This window comes from Haliotis asinina, chromosome 14, assembly GCF_037392515.1.
Source record: "Haliotis asinina isolate JCU_RB_2024 chromosome 14, JCU_Hal_asi_v2, whole genome shotgun sequence".
In the NCBI taxonomy this organism is placed as follows: Eukaryota; Metazoa; Mollusca; class Gastropoda; order Lepetellida; family Haliotidae; genus Haliotis; species Haliotis asinina.
Genome location: NC_090293.1, coordinates 47,736,769 through 47,756,537, shown reverse-complemented (window position 1 = coordinate 47,756,537; position 19,769 = coordinate 47,736,769). Strand labels below are relative to the sequence as shown.

The window sequence follows — 19,769 nt, the reverse complement described above, 5'->3', positions numbered from 1 at the left end:
TTGTAGTATTAACAAACTGGAACTCCTCAAAAGAAACAGTCTTACTAGCCAACTTCTGCACCTCAACACCCTCATGCTGTGGACTAATAAGCTGCTCTCTGGAAAGAATGTGTTCACCATCTGACAAACTATCTGACTTATCATACAGTCCTGAAGAACTACTACTCTTTGAAGATAAGTCATCTATCTCTACCTCACACAAAGAATGATGCATGAATGTACCAGACAAATCATACATGGTATCATTCTGCAAAGAAGTCTTGGGTAAAATGCCTTTCAACATTGAAGGAGTCACTGCACAAGAGGGAAAAATACCCGGAAATTCATCCTCCAACTTTTCTGTACTAACTGAACTCTCCAGCAAAACAGTGACAATTGGATCAGTGCCAACTTTGGCCCCCATAAAATCATTACCGATCAACAAATCGACACCCGGAAATCTGAAATGTCCTCATTGCAGGTTTGGCATCAAGTTTGAGATGTGAAGACCTTGGCAATAAACCTGATTTCCTCAAATGACTGACTGTCTCAGAGTCAGGGGACAATACAAACTTCTAAAGTTCAAACACCATTTTGCTGGTTCCACAATTAACTTCTTGCAAAATTGCAGAAATGTGAAATAAATTTCACAAATGGTCTCAAATGTCAACTGAATTCTATTCCGGACGAGCCCCCAATTTTGTTACAGTTAACAATTTGCCATCACAAAAGGTGTAAGAAATCCCCCGTGAACCAGCAAAACAGAACAAAGACAAGTTTAAAACAGACAAATTTTGCATTAAGGCAAAGAGAGCAAGTTATACAAAGTCCCAAGTCAATTCAACAATACCGATTTCTAATACAATACAAATGAGACAAAATCCAAGGCAAAGGGTCACAAAATATAATGCAGCAAACTCATTAAAGTCTTAGTGCGAGAGAGAAACAGTTATGCAGAATGTAGCACAGAGAGCAGTCTGACGGCGGCTATGTAGATTCAGGCATTGACGGATTTGTTGATGTATACTCCAGTGAATGTGTCTGTGTCCCTCACAACACAACAAGCCTTTATATATATATATATATTCAGTAATGTCCTGAAAGTTTGAGATCATGTGACCATCGCCACTCACGTGGAATGCCCTCGAATAATCTCCCGGTAGTATGCAATAGAAAGTCAAGGGCAGATAACTCCAACATCCAAAATCCTAAAAGTGTTGACCATCTACTATATGAAATGTGACCATCATAATTATTATTCAAAACACTAAACGTTGTGACCCAATAATAATTATTACTTAATTACTAACAACATATACAGAAAATACACACACTTAGCACATTCAGCAAAGTCATGGAGGTTCGCTAGTCGATATTGCTCCAAATGTTCAATATTACATTTGTGATTCGTATGTTAATAGTACGTTGAACCAACAGGGGGGATATAAGTACACATCAAATTAATAACTGTATCAAGTGAAAAACATTCCTTTGAGAATTTTATACAAATAAAATTATCAATATTAGATGCTAGTTGTCTATACATGTCTCTAAGAGAATAGTGGATACAAACGCACACACCACCTGAGAGTCTACCGTGATCTGTCAATTTGACAGCAGGGCTATAAATCACGTAACAGCCATGTATGCAACTGTAGGAGATGTTAATTACAAATGTCTCAATCAAACATGTAATGTGAAATTTGCAAATATAACCAATACAACTGATATCACCAATCTTATCAGCCAACCCATTTACTTTCCAGCACAAAAGGCACCCGTGGCGAGCCACCTCCTCGTAGTGGGTGCTGGGTAATGCTAAGAGCTCGCCGACACCCCCGTTGTGGACCCGGGGTGATATTTGGTCCACCAACCCATTTGCCGTGGGTTGCGGCCCTGTGTCGGTGGAGGACGGGAGTCTGGGGGTGGAGGGCACTGGGGGCCTGTAATCGTGTTCCCTTTGCTCAACACACCCCTTCGACCCTTACTTCACCTAGACGGGAGGTTGAATGGGTCCGGTTCAACCAATCCGCTGGTCATGCCAAGCCCTGTGCATAGACTATAAATTTATTTATCATTGCACAAGTATGATTTGGAACTGATTTTGATTGATTTTGGTCTTGGCTTTAATGTCTAAAACATGTTTGATGTTGAATTATGTTGCTTTGAACTTTGCCTAGAGTCTTATGCCAGAAGGCGATGGCTCATGATCCAATCTGGTAGACTAATTATTTCTAATTCTTCTACTGGAGTATATCATCCGGGTATCCTTGGTGCTGCAAGCTGGAGGCCCACTTGCTTTAGCACTGTCCTTGTGATACTCCGTGGTGGGTGGGGAGCTCGGATGATGAACCATATGACACCAATCATGGCTTATGAAATACCCTCCCAAAAAACAAAACGTCCCCTTGAAATTGATCTTGTTGATACTGACCACAGCCAGTCTCTATCGATTGAGTATTGGCCACGTTTCCTTGTTGTTGAGACTCATGACAAGACACCACTAAAGCTGAACCCTTTTGCAGTATCTAAGGGTATTCAAGGTATCGCAGGAGATGTTAAGAACATTAGACGCTTACGTTCGGGTGCCTTACTAATTGAGTGCAGCAAGAAACAACAAGCAACCAACTTGATGAGTATTGAATCTTTTGTGGGTATTCCGGTCACGGTCTCTGCTCACAAGACCTTGAACACGAGTAAAGGTATCATCAGAGATCGGGATTGATTGTTTGCTGACATGACCGAACTTGATATAGCATGTGAAATGAAAGATCAAGGTGTGCTGTATGTGAAGCGCTTTTCAACCCGAAAAAACAATGAAACATTCCAAACGAATACCTATCTGTTTTCTTTTTCATCGCCAAATGCTCCCAAATCAGTGAGGGCAGGTTACTGCAATATCCAAGTTGAAACGTACATCCTCAACCCACTGAGGTGTTTTAAATGCCAAAAATATGGACACGGTATAAATACCTGCACATTGTCTGTTGTGTGTGCTCACCGTGGTGAGAAGACACACACAACAGAAGACTGTGACAGTGATTTTAAAAAAGGCACCAACTGCTCAGGCGACCATTCTTCTTCTTCAAAACAGTGTCCAATCTGGAAAGAGCAAATGGCAATAAACAGACTAAAGTTTACCCAAAACATCTCTTTTTCTGAGGCAAAAAACTGGTGAAGAGATCTGACCTTACAGAAAGTTATGCTACAGTAGCAAACACATCATCTGTGCGCAGCTCTAAAATAACAAAATCATCTACAAGCTGCCAAACTACCTTGACTTGGGTCAACAGTGACTCTCCACAACTTCTATACCCAGCTATGTCATCCCAGACTGAGGAATCACTTCCTGGAACATCAAAGTCGTCTTCTGATCATAAATCATCTTCGCAGTCAGGCACTGAATCTCAATCTACAACTGATAAGCAACAAACTGCTAAAGGTAAATCTAAGCCTAAGTCTGATGCTTCAAAACAACAAAGTGGCAGAGCTCCTAAAGGGTCACAAAATAAAATTCAATTGCTCAATAAATATGGGTCTCTTGAAGACAAGGACGTTTCTGAAAATGTCCATTCTAGGGCACATAGCTTGTCGCCCTCCAAAAGAGTGCGGGGTAGATCCCCAATAAATCCCCCCAAAAGATAGTTTATTCCAATAATGTTGTACAGTGGAACTGCAGAGGATTGAGGACTAATTTACACGAATTACAGCTATTAGTCCAAGATTTTACACCTTCAGCGATATGTCTCCAAGAGACATATTTAAAACAAACAGATACATTTGACTTCGTCATTTTAATGCATATCATTCTTTTTCACCTCTGGGTGATAGAGTCACTGGCGGGTCATCCGTTCTAGTCAGACAAAACGTTATTCAAAGCCCTTTTTCACTTAATATTAATATGCAGACTGTTGCCGTGAGAATTACTTTACATGTAGCGTTTACGCTATGCTCTCTCTATATTTCGGCATCTTCGACGTTTGCCAAAACTGATCTTCAAGCCCTGTATGACCAACTCCCGAAGCCCTGTATTATAATGGGAGATGTAAATGGGCACAACCCACTCTGGGGTAGTGTAACTACAAACACTAAAGGCAAATTGTTGGAGGACTTTTGTTCTGACAATGATTTATGTATTTACACCCTGGTACAGGGACCTATTCTGCTCTTGACTTGTCATTGACAAATTCCGAACTACTAAATGAATTTGAATGGTCAGTCCACGATGACCTCTGTGGAAGTGACCATTTTCCTACTGTATTAAAATGTGTAACTCCATCCGATGTTCCTCCATCATCAAGACGAAATTTTAAAAAGGCTAACTGGGCTTTATATGAAACACTGTGTGCTGAAAAGCTTAAACCTGAACGTTTTATTGACGTTCCTGATGCTATTAAATGCTTTTCTGATCAACTGAACTCCATAGCTGATGAGTGTATACCAAAGTCCTCTGTAGTTCCACACATAAGAAAACCATGGTTCAACGATGAGTGCAAACAAGCTAGGAAGGCAAGGAAAAAAGCAGAACATTATTTCCGTCGCCATCCTATGGTGCATAATCTAAATAAATTTAAGATTTTAAATGCTAAAGCACGGCGTACTTTTAAACAGAACAAACGCCTGTTATGTATAAATTCTCGGACACCTATGTCCAAGGTATGGAACATGGTCCAGAAAATCAAAGGTAAAGGTACTAAATCTACTGTCTATCATCTTAAACATGGAGATCAATTGCTTACTGATAAATCAGATATTGCTAATAAACTGGCTGAAACTCTCGCTAAACATTCGTCCTCATCTAATTATGTGTCTAAATTCCAACAATATCAATAACAACAAAAAAAGAAAAGTATTAATTTTAGCTCAGATAATGGGGAAGATTATAATGAAACGTTTTCTATTCATGAACTCCATACTGCACTTGATCAAGCTCATGATACTGCTACAGGAGCTGATAACATACATTATCAACTCCTGAAACATTTACCAGAATCCTGTCTGGAAACTCTCCTAAATATTTTTGATGGTATTTGGACATCGGGTAACTTTCCTCCTTCATGGCGTGACGCCATAGTTGTAAAAATACCTCAACCTGAACGTGATCATACGGATCCATCCAATTATCGTCCGATTTCATTAACTAGCTGTGTTTGCAAGACCATGGAACGCATGATAAATAATCGACTTGTTTGGTACTTGGAAATAAATAATCTTATCACAGATATACAGTGTGATTTCCGTAAAAACAGAAGTACTGTCGATCACTTAGTGCGACTGGAATCATTTGTTAAAAACGCACAAATTAATAAACAACATGCTGTGTCTATCTTTTTTTATCTTGAAAAAGCATATTACACAACCTGGAAATATGGCATTTTGAGGGATTTACATGACTTTGGCTTGCGAGGTCGTTTACCTCAATTTATAGCCAACTTTTTAAATGATAGACAGTTTCAAGTTCGAGTGGGTTCTACCCTGTCTGATAATTACAATCAGGATCAGGGTGTTCCACAAGGCAGTATTTTGTCTGTTACACTTTTTAGCATAACGATAAATAGTTTATCCAAAGTTTTAAACGATTCAATTGATGGATCGTTATTTGTGGATGATTTTAATATTTCTTGTCGTGGTAAAAATATGCATACCATTGAACGGCAATTGCAGTTGTGTTTAAACAAAATAGATAAATGGTGTCTTGAAAACGGCTTTAAATTTTCTAAATCGAAAAAAAACTGCATACATTTTTGTCGTAAATACAAACCCCATGAAGACCCTGAACTATCTCTAGATGGCACTTCCATTAAAGTTGTGAAGGAAGCCAAGTTCTTGGGTCTAATCTTTGATTTACATTTGACGTTTTTACCACATATTAAATCACTTAAAACTAAATGCCTGAAAGCACTTGACTTGTTGAAAGTTGTTTCCAACTCAAAGTGGGGAGGGGATCAAGTAACCCTCTTACACCTGTATCGATCACTCATACGTTCGAAACCTGATTATGGCTCCATCGTATATGGTGGAGCCTGCAAAGGCAACCTTAAACTTCTTGAATCTGTCCACCATCAAGGCTTAAGACTTTGTCTTGGGTCTTCCAGAACTTCACCTATTGATAGTCTCTACGTTGAGGCCGATGAACCATCTCTTACTCAACGTTGTATAAAATTGTCTTTACAATACATTACTAAATTATATTCTAATGAATCTAACCCTGCCTATAACGGTGTCTTCAATCCGCTTTATGAGGATTTGTATAACAAAAAGTCTTCTTTTGTTCCACCTCTTGTGCACAGAATTAAACCATTTATTTCTTCTGCCGGTATAGACCTGGAAAGTATATCGCCTTCCCGTCTTCTTTCTTCTCTTCCTTGGCAATTGGTTAGGCCACAAGTTGACCTAACATTAACGACATTTAAAAAATCAGAAACGAATGAATTACAGTATAAACAGGAATATAATCAATTGAAACATAAATAAAGCAATTATAAATCCTTATTTACAGATGGGTCCAAGGACGGTGGCGCAGTTGCTTGTGCTACTGTCATTGGATCCAGGACAATATCTTCTAGATTACCAGACAATAGTTCTATTTTTACAGCAGAAGCTAACGCCATATTAACAGCTCTTAAATATATTCAAAGACACTCGAAACGTAAACAGTATATAATATATTCCGACTCTCTTTCTTGCCTTCAGGCTATTAAAAACATTTCTTGTAAACATCCACTTTTAATAGAAATTATTGAATTGTACAATAATCTTGCTACTGGCCAGTGCGACATCGTCCTTTGTTGGTTACCTAGTCACGTAGGCATTTCTGGTAACACAATGGCCGATCTTGCTGCTAAGGCGGCACTCAACAAATCTGTGACACCACTTCTTATTCCATACTCAGATTATAAAGCTACAATAAGATCATATAGCCGTGATCTGATGCAGAAGAAGTGGGACACCCAGGTAGCTATAAATAAATTACATGAAATAAAACCTTATATCGGTTATACTTACTTGGGTTGTCAGTCCAGATTTGAAGAGGTCATTATGCGACGATGTCGCATTGGCCATACGAGGTTTACTCACGAGTATCTATTAAAAGGTGAAGATCCTCCGTTTTGTATCCCTTGTGATGAAAGAATCACAGTCAAACATGTCCTGCTTGACTGTGTTGAATATTCCATCACAAGGGATAAATAGTTTAATTCAAAAACTTTGAAGGATCCTTTTAATAATGTTAGTTCTCATTTAATTATTTCATTTTTAAAAGAGTTAGATTTGCTAAATGAATTGTAAATATATAAATATTTTATGCTTGGAATTTCCAATTAGGAACTTAGAGTGTTAGTGGCTGTATCATCGAGGCGGGTTAAAGCACTGTAAAATTATTGTCCTCCTGAGAGGGTACGTAAGTCCCAAAACATTTGAAGTCAAATTTGATCTTCCTGTTTTTTAGTCGTAATATTTCTGTCATTTTAATTTGTGGCTAATCTTGCATACAGTCACCAGCAGCTGAGAGGATAGTGTAAATGCAGCTAGGAACCATGCAGGTAGCAGAAGTACTGTAAGTCCCCATGGCCCCTAGTATGGTGATCTACTTTCAGTTGTTGGTGATCTATATAGCCTGTTTTTATATTGTGTTGTCTGAATAGGGATATTAGTTTTAACTTTTCACGCTAGTTTTATTTCTCATTGTGATATTCTAGTTGTTTTACTGTCCTTCGTCGACAGGTTTTTATCACATGCATAGATTCCATTTTTAAGAATGCTCTCGTCACAATATGGCTGCAATACTGCCGATGTGACGTTAAATATTAATTCACTCACTCCAGCACAAAAAGTCGCTTTTCTCACTGTCAGTTGCAATTCGAGTAAGCTAATGACGATTGTCACCGGTGTCATTGCTAAGAGTACCCTGTGGTATTATGTCCGGGCCTTGGCTGCCGTCCTATTCAGATATATGCTTGCAAGTGGTTGACGGTCGTCACGCTCTGTACGTGGCTGGCGTCTACGTTGTGTAGTCCTCATATGGGGACGATGCTGAGTGTGCGCGCGTTCACTCACCCTTCTTAAAGTAACCGAACTGGCCAGTTTCTTTCAGATCGTGACGTTAGGTCAGATCGCATTTTCCTTCAGCACAGCCCTAGCTTTCAGTGTCCTAACTTTGTCGTCTGACATCAGTATCTTGACAATTATCGGGCGTGGCTTTGTTGAATCCGCACACTTACGCCCAAGGCGATGGGCTCTGATAACGACACTTGGTTGCCACGTTTTGAACGTTAGGGAAAAGGTTGAGAATGGTTTCCTTGCACGCTATTGATTTCTCCCCTACGGCTTCCGATAAACCATGTATGATGACGTTGTCTCGAGAGGTAAACGATTCCAACTTATCTAGCTCAGCGTCTATCATGGTCAATCGTTCATCAAATCCTTTAACCCTTTCATCCATGGCGTCAAGGTCAGTGTACATGATATCGTACTCGAGTTTGGAGGCGGCGATATCTGATTTGATATCTGTCACTGCCTTCTCTAGCTGATCACAGCTCGATCCGATTGATATGATTTCTGATGTTAAAGTGGCAAGGTCTGATTTGACATTACGTATTTCACCTATTAAGCAATCTCTCACTTCCTCCAAAGTGAGAGGACCGTGGATGGTTTCAGTAACATTTGTACACATGAGAATGTGTTTGACAACACCCACGGGCGACACCTTACAACCAAGAAAGCACACCCCACTTGCAACTGGAGTATGATACATAGCCAGAACAGCAATGAGACGTACAAATTATCAGCCTAAAGTTGATATCTGTCCCTGACACAAACGGTGAGTACTCACTTGTCGTGTTCCCTATGGATGAGTGGAACTGCCGATTCTGGCTCGATAAACAACAATCGAAACCATCACGTTCTCCATATGTGTAAACTACACCTTATACCACTTTACCACTCAATGACAGATTCTTCGAGAGCCCTCTTTATCCATATTTTAAAGACAAAAACCTCTGTCGATGGAAAACATGTTATCACCAGAAAGGGAGCAGTGAAGTGGCTCTCGGGCTTAATGAGTTCATTTCAATTCCGAGAAAGGGGAAGATTATAATGAACTATTTTCTATTCATGAGCTCCATACCGTCCTAGATACTGCTACAGGCGCTGATAACATACATTATCAGCTGCTAAAGCACTTACCAGAATCCTGTCTAGAAACTTTGTTAAATATTTTCGATGATATTTGGATAATATGTAACTTTCATTCCTCATGATGTGACGCTATGGTAGCACCAATATTTAAACCTGGATATGATCATACGGATCCGGGAAATTATCAACCAATTTCACTAACTAGCTGTGTTTGCAAGACCATGGAACGCATGATAAATAATCGACTTGTTTGGTACTTGGAAACAAACAACCTTATACCAGATATACAATGTGGTTTCCGTAAAAAACAGAAGTGCTGTGAATTACTTAATGCGTTTGGAATCATTTGTTGAAAACGCTCTGATTAATAAACAACATGCTGTGTCTGGTCAGCATTCAAGTTTGGTCTTGAAAGGTCATAATATACTCCTTAGAAATTGGGCATTTAAAGAGATTTACTTGACTTCGGTTTGCGAGGCCGTTTGCCTCAATTTACAGCCAGCTTTTTAAATGGCAATTTCAAGTACCCTGTCTGATCATTACAAAGCAGTGTTTTGCCATTCTCGCTAATTAGTATCAAGATCAACAGTTTATCAAAAGTTTTAAACGATTCAATAAATGGGTCGTTATATGTGGATGATTTTAATATTTCCAGTAGTGGTAAAAATGTGCGTACTACTGAATGGTGTCTTGAAAACAGCTCTAAATTTTCCAAATCGAAAACTGATTGCATACATTTTTGCCGTAAATAAACAACCACATAAAGACCCTGAACTATCTCTTGATGGCACTCCAGTCAAAGTTTGTAAAGGAGGCCAAGGTCTTTGGACATTACTGCCACATATTATATCCATTAAAACTAAATACGTAAAGGTACTCGATGTGTTAAGGTTAAGCTCTACTCTAACAAATCTAACCCTGCATATAACTATCTCTTCAATCCACTCTATGGGGATTTCTATAGCAAAACGTTTTCGCTTGTTCCGCCTCTTGGGCTCAGAATTAAGCCATCTTTTGCTGCCACTGGCATTGACCTGGTAAATATAGCTCCTTCCAGACTTCGTTATTCTCCTCCTTGGCAATTGGCCACAGGCTGACCTAACATTAACTACATTTAAAATGTCAGAAGTTAATGAATTACAATACAAACAAGAATATAATCAGTTAAAAATGTAAACATGATTCTTACAAAGCCTTATTTACAGATGGCTCCAAGGAAGGTGACCCTGTGGCCTGTGCCACTAAATCCAGGACAATATCTTCTAGAATACTAAATAACAGTTCTATTTTACTGCAGAAGTGAACGCCATATTAACGGCTCTTAAATATATTCAAAGGCATGCTATACATGAGAAATATATAATCTACTCAGATTCTCTTTCGAGCCTTCAGGCAATCAAATTCTTATCGTGTAAACATCCACTTTTAACAAAACTTATTGAATTCAATAATGATCTTGCTACTGGCCAATACGTGGTCTTTTGTTGGTTACCCAGCCAAGTAGGCATTTCTGGTAGGAGAAAGCATACCCTGTTAAAAGGTGAGTATTCTCCATTTTGTATCCCTTGTGATGAAAGAGTCACGATCAAGAGGATCCTGCTTGACTGTGTTTAATTGTCCAGCATAAGGGATAAATATTGTACTGTAAGAAAGTTAAGGATCGTTTTAACACAGTTCTCATTTAATTATTGGTTTTTGAAAGGAAATTGATTTCATTGTTGAATTTTGAGTAATATTTTCTGGAGATATATGTCTTTTAATGCTTAGTAGTGTAGATTAGTAACTAGAATTGTTAGTAGCAGTACCCTGAAAGGGGTTTGAAATATTGTAAAATATTTGTCCTCCTGAGCGGGTACGTAAGTCCCAAACATTCTGTGTAAAGTTAAGTCTACCTAGTTTTTAATCGTAGTATCACATAATTCCAGTTCGGGTCCATGCAGGTAGCAAAGGTAGTGTAAGTCTCCATGGTCCCTAGTCTGGTCCCCATGGTCCCTAGTCTAGATGTACCTTTAGTTGTTGGCGATCTCTAAGCCCATGTTTTATGTTGTATTGTCTGCTAGTTTTATATCTGTATATGTGATACCTTAGTATATTTACTGTCCATTTTGACAGGTTATATTCTTCAAAATGTTTTCATGTTTCTCATATAAATTGTTTTCGTCACGATATTGCACAGATATTGTCGATGTGACGTTAAATATTAACTGACATACTGTATATTATTGTATGAGGGCACTTGTAAAAGCGAATGTTCATACACTACACATGGAAGTAGAGCGAACTGGAGTTAAAATGGCACACTTATTATAAAGAATATAAAGAATACAAACGAAAACGGTTTCTCAAATAAATAATCCTCGACCAGGGCTAACTGACGTGCTATATCATTGACGTGTCTGTCCTCCTACGGCGCACCTTACCAACACAGCTTGAAGATAGTTTCGGTTTGAAAACCTTCTCTTTATTATTCTCATTAAATATCAGATTTGCAAAAGGCATTTGGAGCGTTTAAACATGCTTTGCTAAAATATCAAATGGGCCGACAGTTCGTTATATGGCGATAAAGTGCAGTTTCTTTGCACTACGTCAGACTGTAATGACGTTACTACGCCATTCGCGTCTGCTACCTCGTAATCAAACGTAGTACTACCCTTAGTAACCAATGTCAGCTGTCATCGATTCGTAAAATCTCCTGCAGAGAACAAATCCGTAGATCCCCGTTTCGTGCAGTTGCTTCACTCGCCTAGCATCACATTATGTTTAACACATTTATTGCAGCCATACAGCGATCAAAACCAATTATCTAAATGACCCTATCGGATGTCGTATGTTTATGATGACTTTATGACATTCTTAATATAGGGTTTGCTTACCTTTCCAGGAGGTGCGTCCTTCGGGATGAAGTGCGTGACGTCATCAAATTGCCCCTTCGGAAACTCTGCATGCGTGGACGGTGTCTGTGGATGCGTGACGGGAACCAGTTATGACGTCACGACTGGTGACTGCTTGATTCGTGAGTATTTGGCATTAGCTGGGTGATTTAGGGGTTGTGCTGAAATAGAGCACTACGAGATCGAAGGCACCATAACCTCTGAAACAACGTTGTGTCCCTGAGCAATTCCTCGGAGGAACAGGCTGTCAAAAGAGTCTCTGTGCCATGTTAGGATATGCCTATGACTGTGTGGATGTGTTTAGGTCCTGGAGAAACAATTGATTGGCGTCATTGGGAGTGTTTGTTTTTCACCTCGTGTGATCACCACATACATCCATTTGACTGTTAAGACCATCAGTGAGGGACAATTATTATCTGCTTTGAGATTCAAGGTATTGACCCTTGTCGATGGTGTCACTGACAAAATAATCATACTCCTTCAACACCACTTGGCGTTTAAGGCAAAAAATCGTCTGCAACTTTGTGTCCCTAAGCAACTCATTGGAGGAGAGGGTTCTGAAACGAGTCTTTTTGCCATGTCAGGAAATGTCGATGGCACTGTTATGTGTTTAATCCTGAGCAAACATTTGCTTGGCAGAGTTTCGGAGTGGTTGGTGTTCCTGTGCCTGATCACTTCACATACTCATTCACTTAGACAGCTTAATGACAATTAGTATATGTGGAATTCCTGCTTTGAGACCACATGTATATGTATTGACCCTCGCCAACGCTGTCAATGACAGGTCGCGCAATGTAATTCTTAAAGGTCAACACCAAGGAATAACTGATCTTCATTCCACAGGTCTTTAAAGGCAACATGTGATGAAAGAAACGTGACTGAAGTAAGTGATGACACCAGGTGTTCGCAAAAAGGGTACTAGTTTGAACGTCGTGAATCAATCAACTTCTTGAGATATATTTTCTCTGAAAGCCTTTTGTCCATATTGGTGGTATCTAAACTCTACTCATTGAAATATGTTTGTCTACAAGAGTACATGTGTTGAACTTTAACACCGACAAATTGACTCCACTGTTCTCAAAATCCAGAACTGCACTGGAACTTTTAGTCGCTGAAAATCGAAACTCTAACCACACAAAAATGGCCATTTGAACGTTTACATGTGCACTGGCTCACTTACACTTGAAAATCCTTGATCAGTTTAGTTTATAAATAACACAAGGCGAAAATATAACTGTCGCCACGTAATCAGGAACTTGATTAAATATGTACTACATGAGACTTTGCATTTGTCTGTGGTAGACGCCACTGGTGGGGCAGGACACGGTCACATTTTCGCGAACACCTGGTCTCATCGATAGTGATTCATTAACACAAACTATTTCATCTGATCGCATGGTGATGGCCCATGATCACTGGAGTGTTTTCAGACTCGCTTTGTTTAAAAACAACATCGTACACCTGTAATACTGCTGAAGCAAAAATATGATTATGGAATAGTCACGATTGTTCAACTGAGTGTGCTTTCACCAGAGATTTCTTAGGCTAAATAAAAATAGTGAAATGTTTTGTAGGGCATCGGCGCGTCACGTTTATTTGTGCGCTTAGCAATTTTTCATGGCCTTTTTCAAAAATATTTCTTACTTTGCCGCGTCCCGATCATCCATTTGCCCACTATAAGAGTGAGTGTCTGTAAGAGCGAGTGTGACTGAATCTACAACTCATTAACACACGCCAAACTTTCCAAACAGTATTTCAGAGAAAAAAAAAGAATAAAAATCTGTTCCTCCCTCGTCAGTCGCAGCCTTATGAATAAGGAAACGGCTTTGTTGCCTCTATTAATGCTTGTATGGTTGTTTTTCAGGTTGCACCACCTACGGCAGTGAAATCAGTACTTACCCCGAATCAGGAATAACCGGTTGCAACACCAACGCCGTGACAACGTCTACAATGCAGGCGTGCATTGCCGCATGCAAGGCAGAGACTGGTTTTGTCTGTATCACTGCGGAGTTTCGCCACAATGATGGCACATGTTACCTCTGTGACACGCCCGCTCTGGAGCTACCTGTCGGGCATGTTTTGTTTGGTACCGACCCTGGTTGGTCCCTGGCAGTACGACACTGTGCAGACTAATGGTACCGCGCATACTGTGTTAATATATCAGAATAGACAGCAAGATACTTTACAGCGACTCATGGAGACGAGGCTATTCACAATGATGTATCAAACATCAGAGTCTCTTGGGTAATAATATGAGTTCCCAAGTAATAGGGAAAGCGTTTTGTGACTTGCTATTTCAGAACAGAACAGAACAGAACTTTATTACGCTCAGGCCGATATCCTCGGCATATGAGGTACAAATGGCAGTAAAATGTCAACATAGCGGAATAGTGGTTAGAGTTTTTACAGTTTGCATGATACATTTGCAGAATTTGCTTAGGTTTCTCAGGACAGATATCTTTTTACACGTAAATAGTGATCTACATTTTAACATGTTTGGTCTTTTTACAAAGTTACTGGGTATATACATTGATCTTTCTTTTCTATAATGTATACATTTAAAAATATAATGAACTTCATCACCAACGTCATTTAAACAACATAATTTACATTTTCTCTCATCTCTTGGTATCCTATTCCATCTTCCTTTTTCAACTGGTAAATGGTGGCAGGAACTACGAAAGTGAAGTAAGGGAATAGCTTTATTAAAGGGTAGGGACGTTAGGTATCTTTCAAATTCAAACTGGGGTTTCATGAGGGAATATGTTTGACCTTTGGGGGAACTGTCCACCTCTGAGCTCCAAAGTTGAATAGCATTGTCAATTAAGATTGAGTGAGCTGTATTTTTAATCCAGGAAGTTGAAATAGGAGACTGTGATAACCATACATACCTCAGACCAATATTATTAAGAATAATCTCTATACACGGTACGCAGCTACAACCATGCGTGCCTTCATTGTGGAGATTATACACTATAGAATACAGGATTGAAGACAACTTAGGAGAATTCTTTGTACATAGTTTAGACCAAAACGTTACCATGCGGGTTTTAACATCAACAGAGAGTGGGGCTCTACCGAGTTCACCATAAAGCATGGAAAGTGGAGTACTTTTTTTAACAGGTAGTAGTTTTCTCAACGGTCACGTTGTAACAATTAGTAGCAAAGTGTCTACCATTATTTCAGTCAGTACAAAAGCAATTTTAGGGACGGACTGTAGCTCTTATGACTGGGGTAATATAACACCATACACAATAAACTAAAGAGAACTGAACAGGCGTGCACTTTAGGCAACCGTTTTCATTGCCCTTCAATATTACACGTGCTGCTTGGAGTCGACGTTGTCTATAATATTTCATGTCAATGCATCATAGGCATTAAGAACATGGTCGCCAACTGTTGACCACATGCTGATCCACTGGCGCTGGGGATCTTCACCTTATAAGGAATATCCATGTTGCTGTATCAGATTTTCTACTAAATAATTCATCTCTTTAATAATTCACCTCATCGTCTTTGAGATGCTTGATGCTATATTGAGAGCCCGTTTACCGTTTGTTTTTTGCATCACGTTCCATACTTTCGATATGGGTGTTTTTGAACATATGTTTGACACATAATTCGATTTTTGTTGACCTTTACTTTGATTGAAGACATGCCTCAGCGTTTCATATTTTAAATGTATTCAAATTATGAACTATAGGATGGCGGCGTAAGTAATGCTCGGCCTTCCTCCGTGCCTTCATAGTCTGTTTCACTCATTGCTGAACCATGGGTTTCCACTGTGTGGAATTGCGGAACATTTTCAAATATACTCGTCATCTATATCATTGAGTTCATCAGAAAATTCCTTTATGGCTCAGGAACATCTATGAAATGTTCAGATTTAAACCACAGAGTATATAATGCAGAGTTATTTTTTTAAATACCATCTTGAGGATGGAGCAGTATCAGATCGGCTCAAAGGCTGTAATATTCTAAACTATAAAAGAAACATCTTGAGGCAGAGATGTAAATTAACCCAACCTAGACTGAAGTATTTGAGTAACCTTCCAAGTTTGTTGGGCTGATGTCGATCTGTTGAACTCTGCCTGAAAACCTGTCGTAATTAAATTGGAAAAGTATGGATAAGTCAGAAAGGAACTCTGTAACACTGTCACCCACAAAACCCCCAAAACGTATGGTATCCAAAGTTTGGCTTTGTGTAGCTAATACTATATGGATGGTTTGCCTTCTTATTCTCATTTGAATGCTTCGTAATCAGTGTATTGTTCTTAATCCGAAACCGAAATACTTTATCCGAAACCGAGACTACAGTGTCAGTGAGAAGTTGACACGTAGTAATCCAGTGACAAGCAACGTCTCATACCTTTTCGAATGGTCTCGTGGATGTCGGTTGACAGTAACGAACCGAAACTCCTTGCAGGAAAAACAAACTTTCGATCTAACCATCCTCAATGTAAGATGTGAGAGATCCCAGCGGCACCTAAACGCATGAACCAGATAGTTTTAAAGCTAGCAATACAACTTCCTGTTGTAATGAGTGGCAAAAAGCTGGCAATTCAACTTCCTTATGTAATGAGTGGCAAACACTATCTCCTGGTACCCTAGGATACTGTCAGTGTTGTTTATGAAAATGAATTTGATCAGTTATCATCACAAGACCATTCAATGAGGCCAATTCAGTTTAGTGAAAATGAACACGTGGTAAATACACAATAGATTGTCAAGGTAACCACCGCAGGTGTTATTGTCAAGATAACCACCGCAGGTGTTATTGTCAAGATAACCACTGCAGGTGTTATTGTCAAGATAACCACTGCAGGTGTTATTGTCAAGATAACCACTGCAGGTGTTATTGTCAAGATAACCACTGCAAGTGTTATCGAACACGCAGGACTGTGTGTAGGTCAGTGTATGTCAACTTTCATAGACGAAGGGGAGGAAACAATGCTAAATAATAAAGTAAACAAGGCGAAATTCAAAATAGACACAATAAAGACGAAGACGCATTACATACGGCGTCGCAGCATAAAGATTACAAGCAATTCATGAGGCTTTGGTGGAATGCCCACCTTTTCTTAATACAAAAGCTTGGGCAATGGATAAACTATATCCAAGAATAGTTTTCAAAGTGTTGAAAGTACCGTTCGCAGAATTGCACAAACAAGTCCACTCGATGTCAGGATCTGTTGATGATACTGATGATAGTATTCTTGAAGGGGATAATTATTCCTTGTGTCAATCAACTCACTAAAGGTACAGTACAACTTTTTTACTCTCTTAGTTGATCTAATCCAACCTTCTATTCAGGCACGTTATAGCATACTGAATGTTCTGAATTCCCGAGCTACGATAGTCAGTTTGACTGAAGAGAACCGGACAAAAAGGGAAATACCCTGTATGGAACTGATTCAGAAGAACACTGATTGGAGAATTGGCCTCTTTGGTTGGTAAATTCGTTGCCTCGGTACCTGGTTGTCTGAGCTCCATTGTAAAAGTTAGAAACAGAATAGAACATGTTATAGTCGCCGAGCAAGATAGATTTCCATGCTGTCCTGAAGGTACCTATTGTCTTTCTGCTTGACTTCCGCTGCTTGATAGAAAACTTACGTAAATGCATAAACCCGTGTTCACTCTCACTCAGGACCTCGTGCTCACATCAGATGCTTCCGTAACAGAGTCTTAAGGTTTGTGACCCTTGAAGGTCCGAGCTAGAATAGGCCTTCAGCAACCCATGCTTGTGATAACAGGCGACTATGCTTGTCGTAAGAGGCGACTAACGGGATCAGGTGGTCAGATTCGCTGACTTGGTTGACACATGTCATCGGATTCCAATTGTGCAGATAGATGCTCATGCTGTTGACCACTGGATTGACTTGTCGATTAATTACAGACCGCCGCTATTTAGCTGGAATATTGCTGAGTGCAGCGTAAAACGTACCTCACTCACTCACTTAAACTTTGTTGAAATATGTTGAAATATGTCTTGTCAATCCCAGTGACATTCGCCAATAACCACTTCAATAACAGTCAGATGCAGCCTAGGACGCCACACGTCGCGAGCTGAGGGCCTCAGCAAACCTCACTACAGACATATCAAAAAGTAAACACACTGCATCAAAACAGTGGTTCCTCTACGGGATAGTCGGTATGTAGTCATGGTGTTCTTCTTAGTTCATTAACACAGTTATTTCTGCGGAATGGCTGCCTCTAATAGGTACAAGACTCCTGATGCGACGTGAAACACTAGTCAATCTGCCACTCTTTAGAAACAAGAGTCGTGAAGTTATACAGGGCAACTACTAAAGGTGTGCTGAAATAGCCGTGTTAGCAGGTGTTTGCGAAAACACGATCAAAGACTGCCTAATCCACAGGTATTTGCTACAAACGTATGGTTCACACAAAAAATAAGAGGGGAGATCATGATACAAGTAAACTTAGGTATCTCACTTCGCTACATCTTGCTTTTCATTTGTAATTCAGCAGTGTTGTGAGAGTTGTAGACTATGCTGTAATTCATCTTGTCAGTCATATTGACATTCACCAATTATCACGAATCTTCAAAACAAAATAACTTTTAGTGTTATTTTACTTTTATGGTGTGTTTTGTTCAGGGTTTATGTTTTGGGAGGATTAATTTTTATGTAAGCACTAGTTGGTTATACAGGGTCATATCCGACCTGTTTTGTTGTTCCTTAGAATGATTAGGAGTGTTTGTAGTGTCAGGTGTGTGTTCTCCGTAACATGTATTTATGATAACTGCATGATATATTTTCTCAGATCCATTGTCGGAAACTGGCAACAGTGCAGAGAATTGTGCGGGGACATTGTATCTTGCTATTCTATAATCTTTCATAAAACCGATTCTCAAATTTTCCATATTGTTTGGTATTCTCTTCTATTCGTGGAACGAAACAATGTTTCCCCTTTTTGAAGTTCTTGCTTGATCACTAAGGAATTACAATATCGAAAGGGACTTGAGTGTAATTCCATGAACCTTACTTAAGGGTTAAACAATAATTAAGAATTGGAATGTTTTATGTAATTTACTGACTCTCGAAAGACTGTTCATGGAATTGCACTCAAATTTCAGATACTTTAAGAGCTGAAACATACGATGTTTTGATGGCATATGACAACACTGCTAATAACGGCGTAAAACCATACTCATTCACCCGTTCACAAAGCCAATGAAAAACAATATTAAACAAACAGCAGCAGCTAGTGATCTCCGAGGCAGTGAAAACAATATTCACCCAGCAGCAAAGTGACTGCAAATTCAGTGGAAACTATATTCAACCAACAACAGCCAGTGATCTTCGAGACTGTGAAAAAATATTCACCAAGCAGCGCAGGTGACCGTAAATTCAATGAAAACAATATTCAACCAAGAACAGCTGGTGATCTTCGGGACAGTGATAACAATATTCATCCAGCAGAAAAGATGACCGTAAATTCAGTGAAAACAATATTCAGTCAACAGCAACAAATAGTGATCTTCGAGGCAATGAAAACAATATTCACTCACGGCTGCCGTGTTAGCGGCATCAATATTTATCTAATGGAGACCTATCAATGGAGACTGTAAAGTCGGTGAAAACAACATGCTGTAGTATGATTAAAAATAATTAATTGAGGGACTTAAAATGTTGGTAAATACTACAACGAGGTATAATGAACCTGCAGTTTACATTTCACCATGAAAGGGCACTCCTAAATCCTTCGCTCTCGCTTTGATAAATATAAGTCCAATAGATAATG

The 19,769-nt window shown here is 39.3% G+C and overlaps 1 protein-coding gene across 1 annotated transcript in view; it reads left to right on the top strand.

The window, feature by feature from the left end:
• LOC137260851 (uncharacterized) overlaps positions 1-14,138 on the top strand; it is a 30,611-nt gene extending 16,473 nt beyond the window's left edge. The window contains exons 2-3 of the mRNA XM_067798408.1: positions 11,999-12,127; positions 13,870-14,138. Coding sequence (XP_067654509.1) covers positions 11,999-12,127; positions 13,870-14,138 — 398 coding nt within the window. The remainder of the gene's footprint in view (positions 1-11,998; positions 12,128-13,869) is intronic.
• Positions 14,139-19,769: the final 5,631 nt, after the last annotated feature.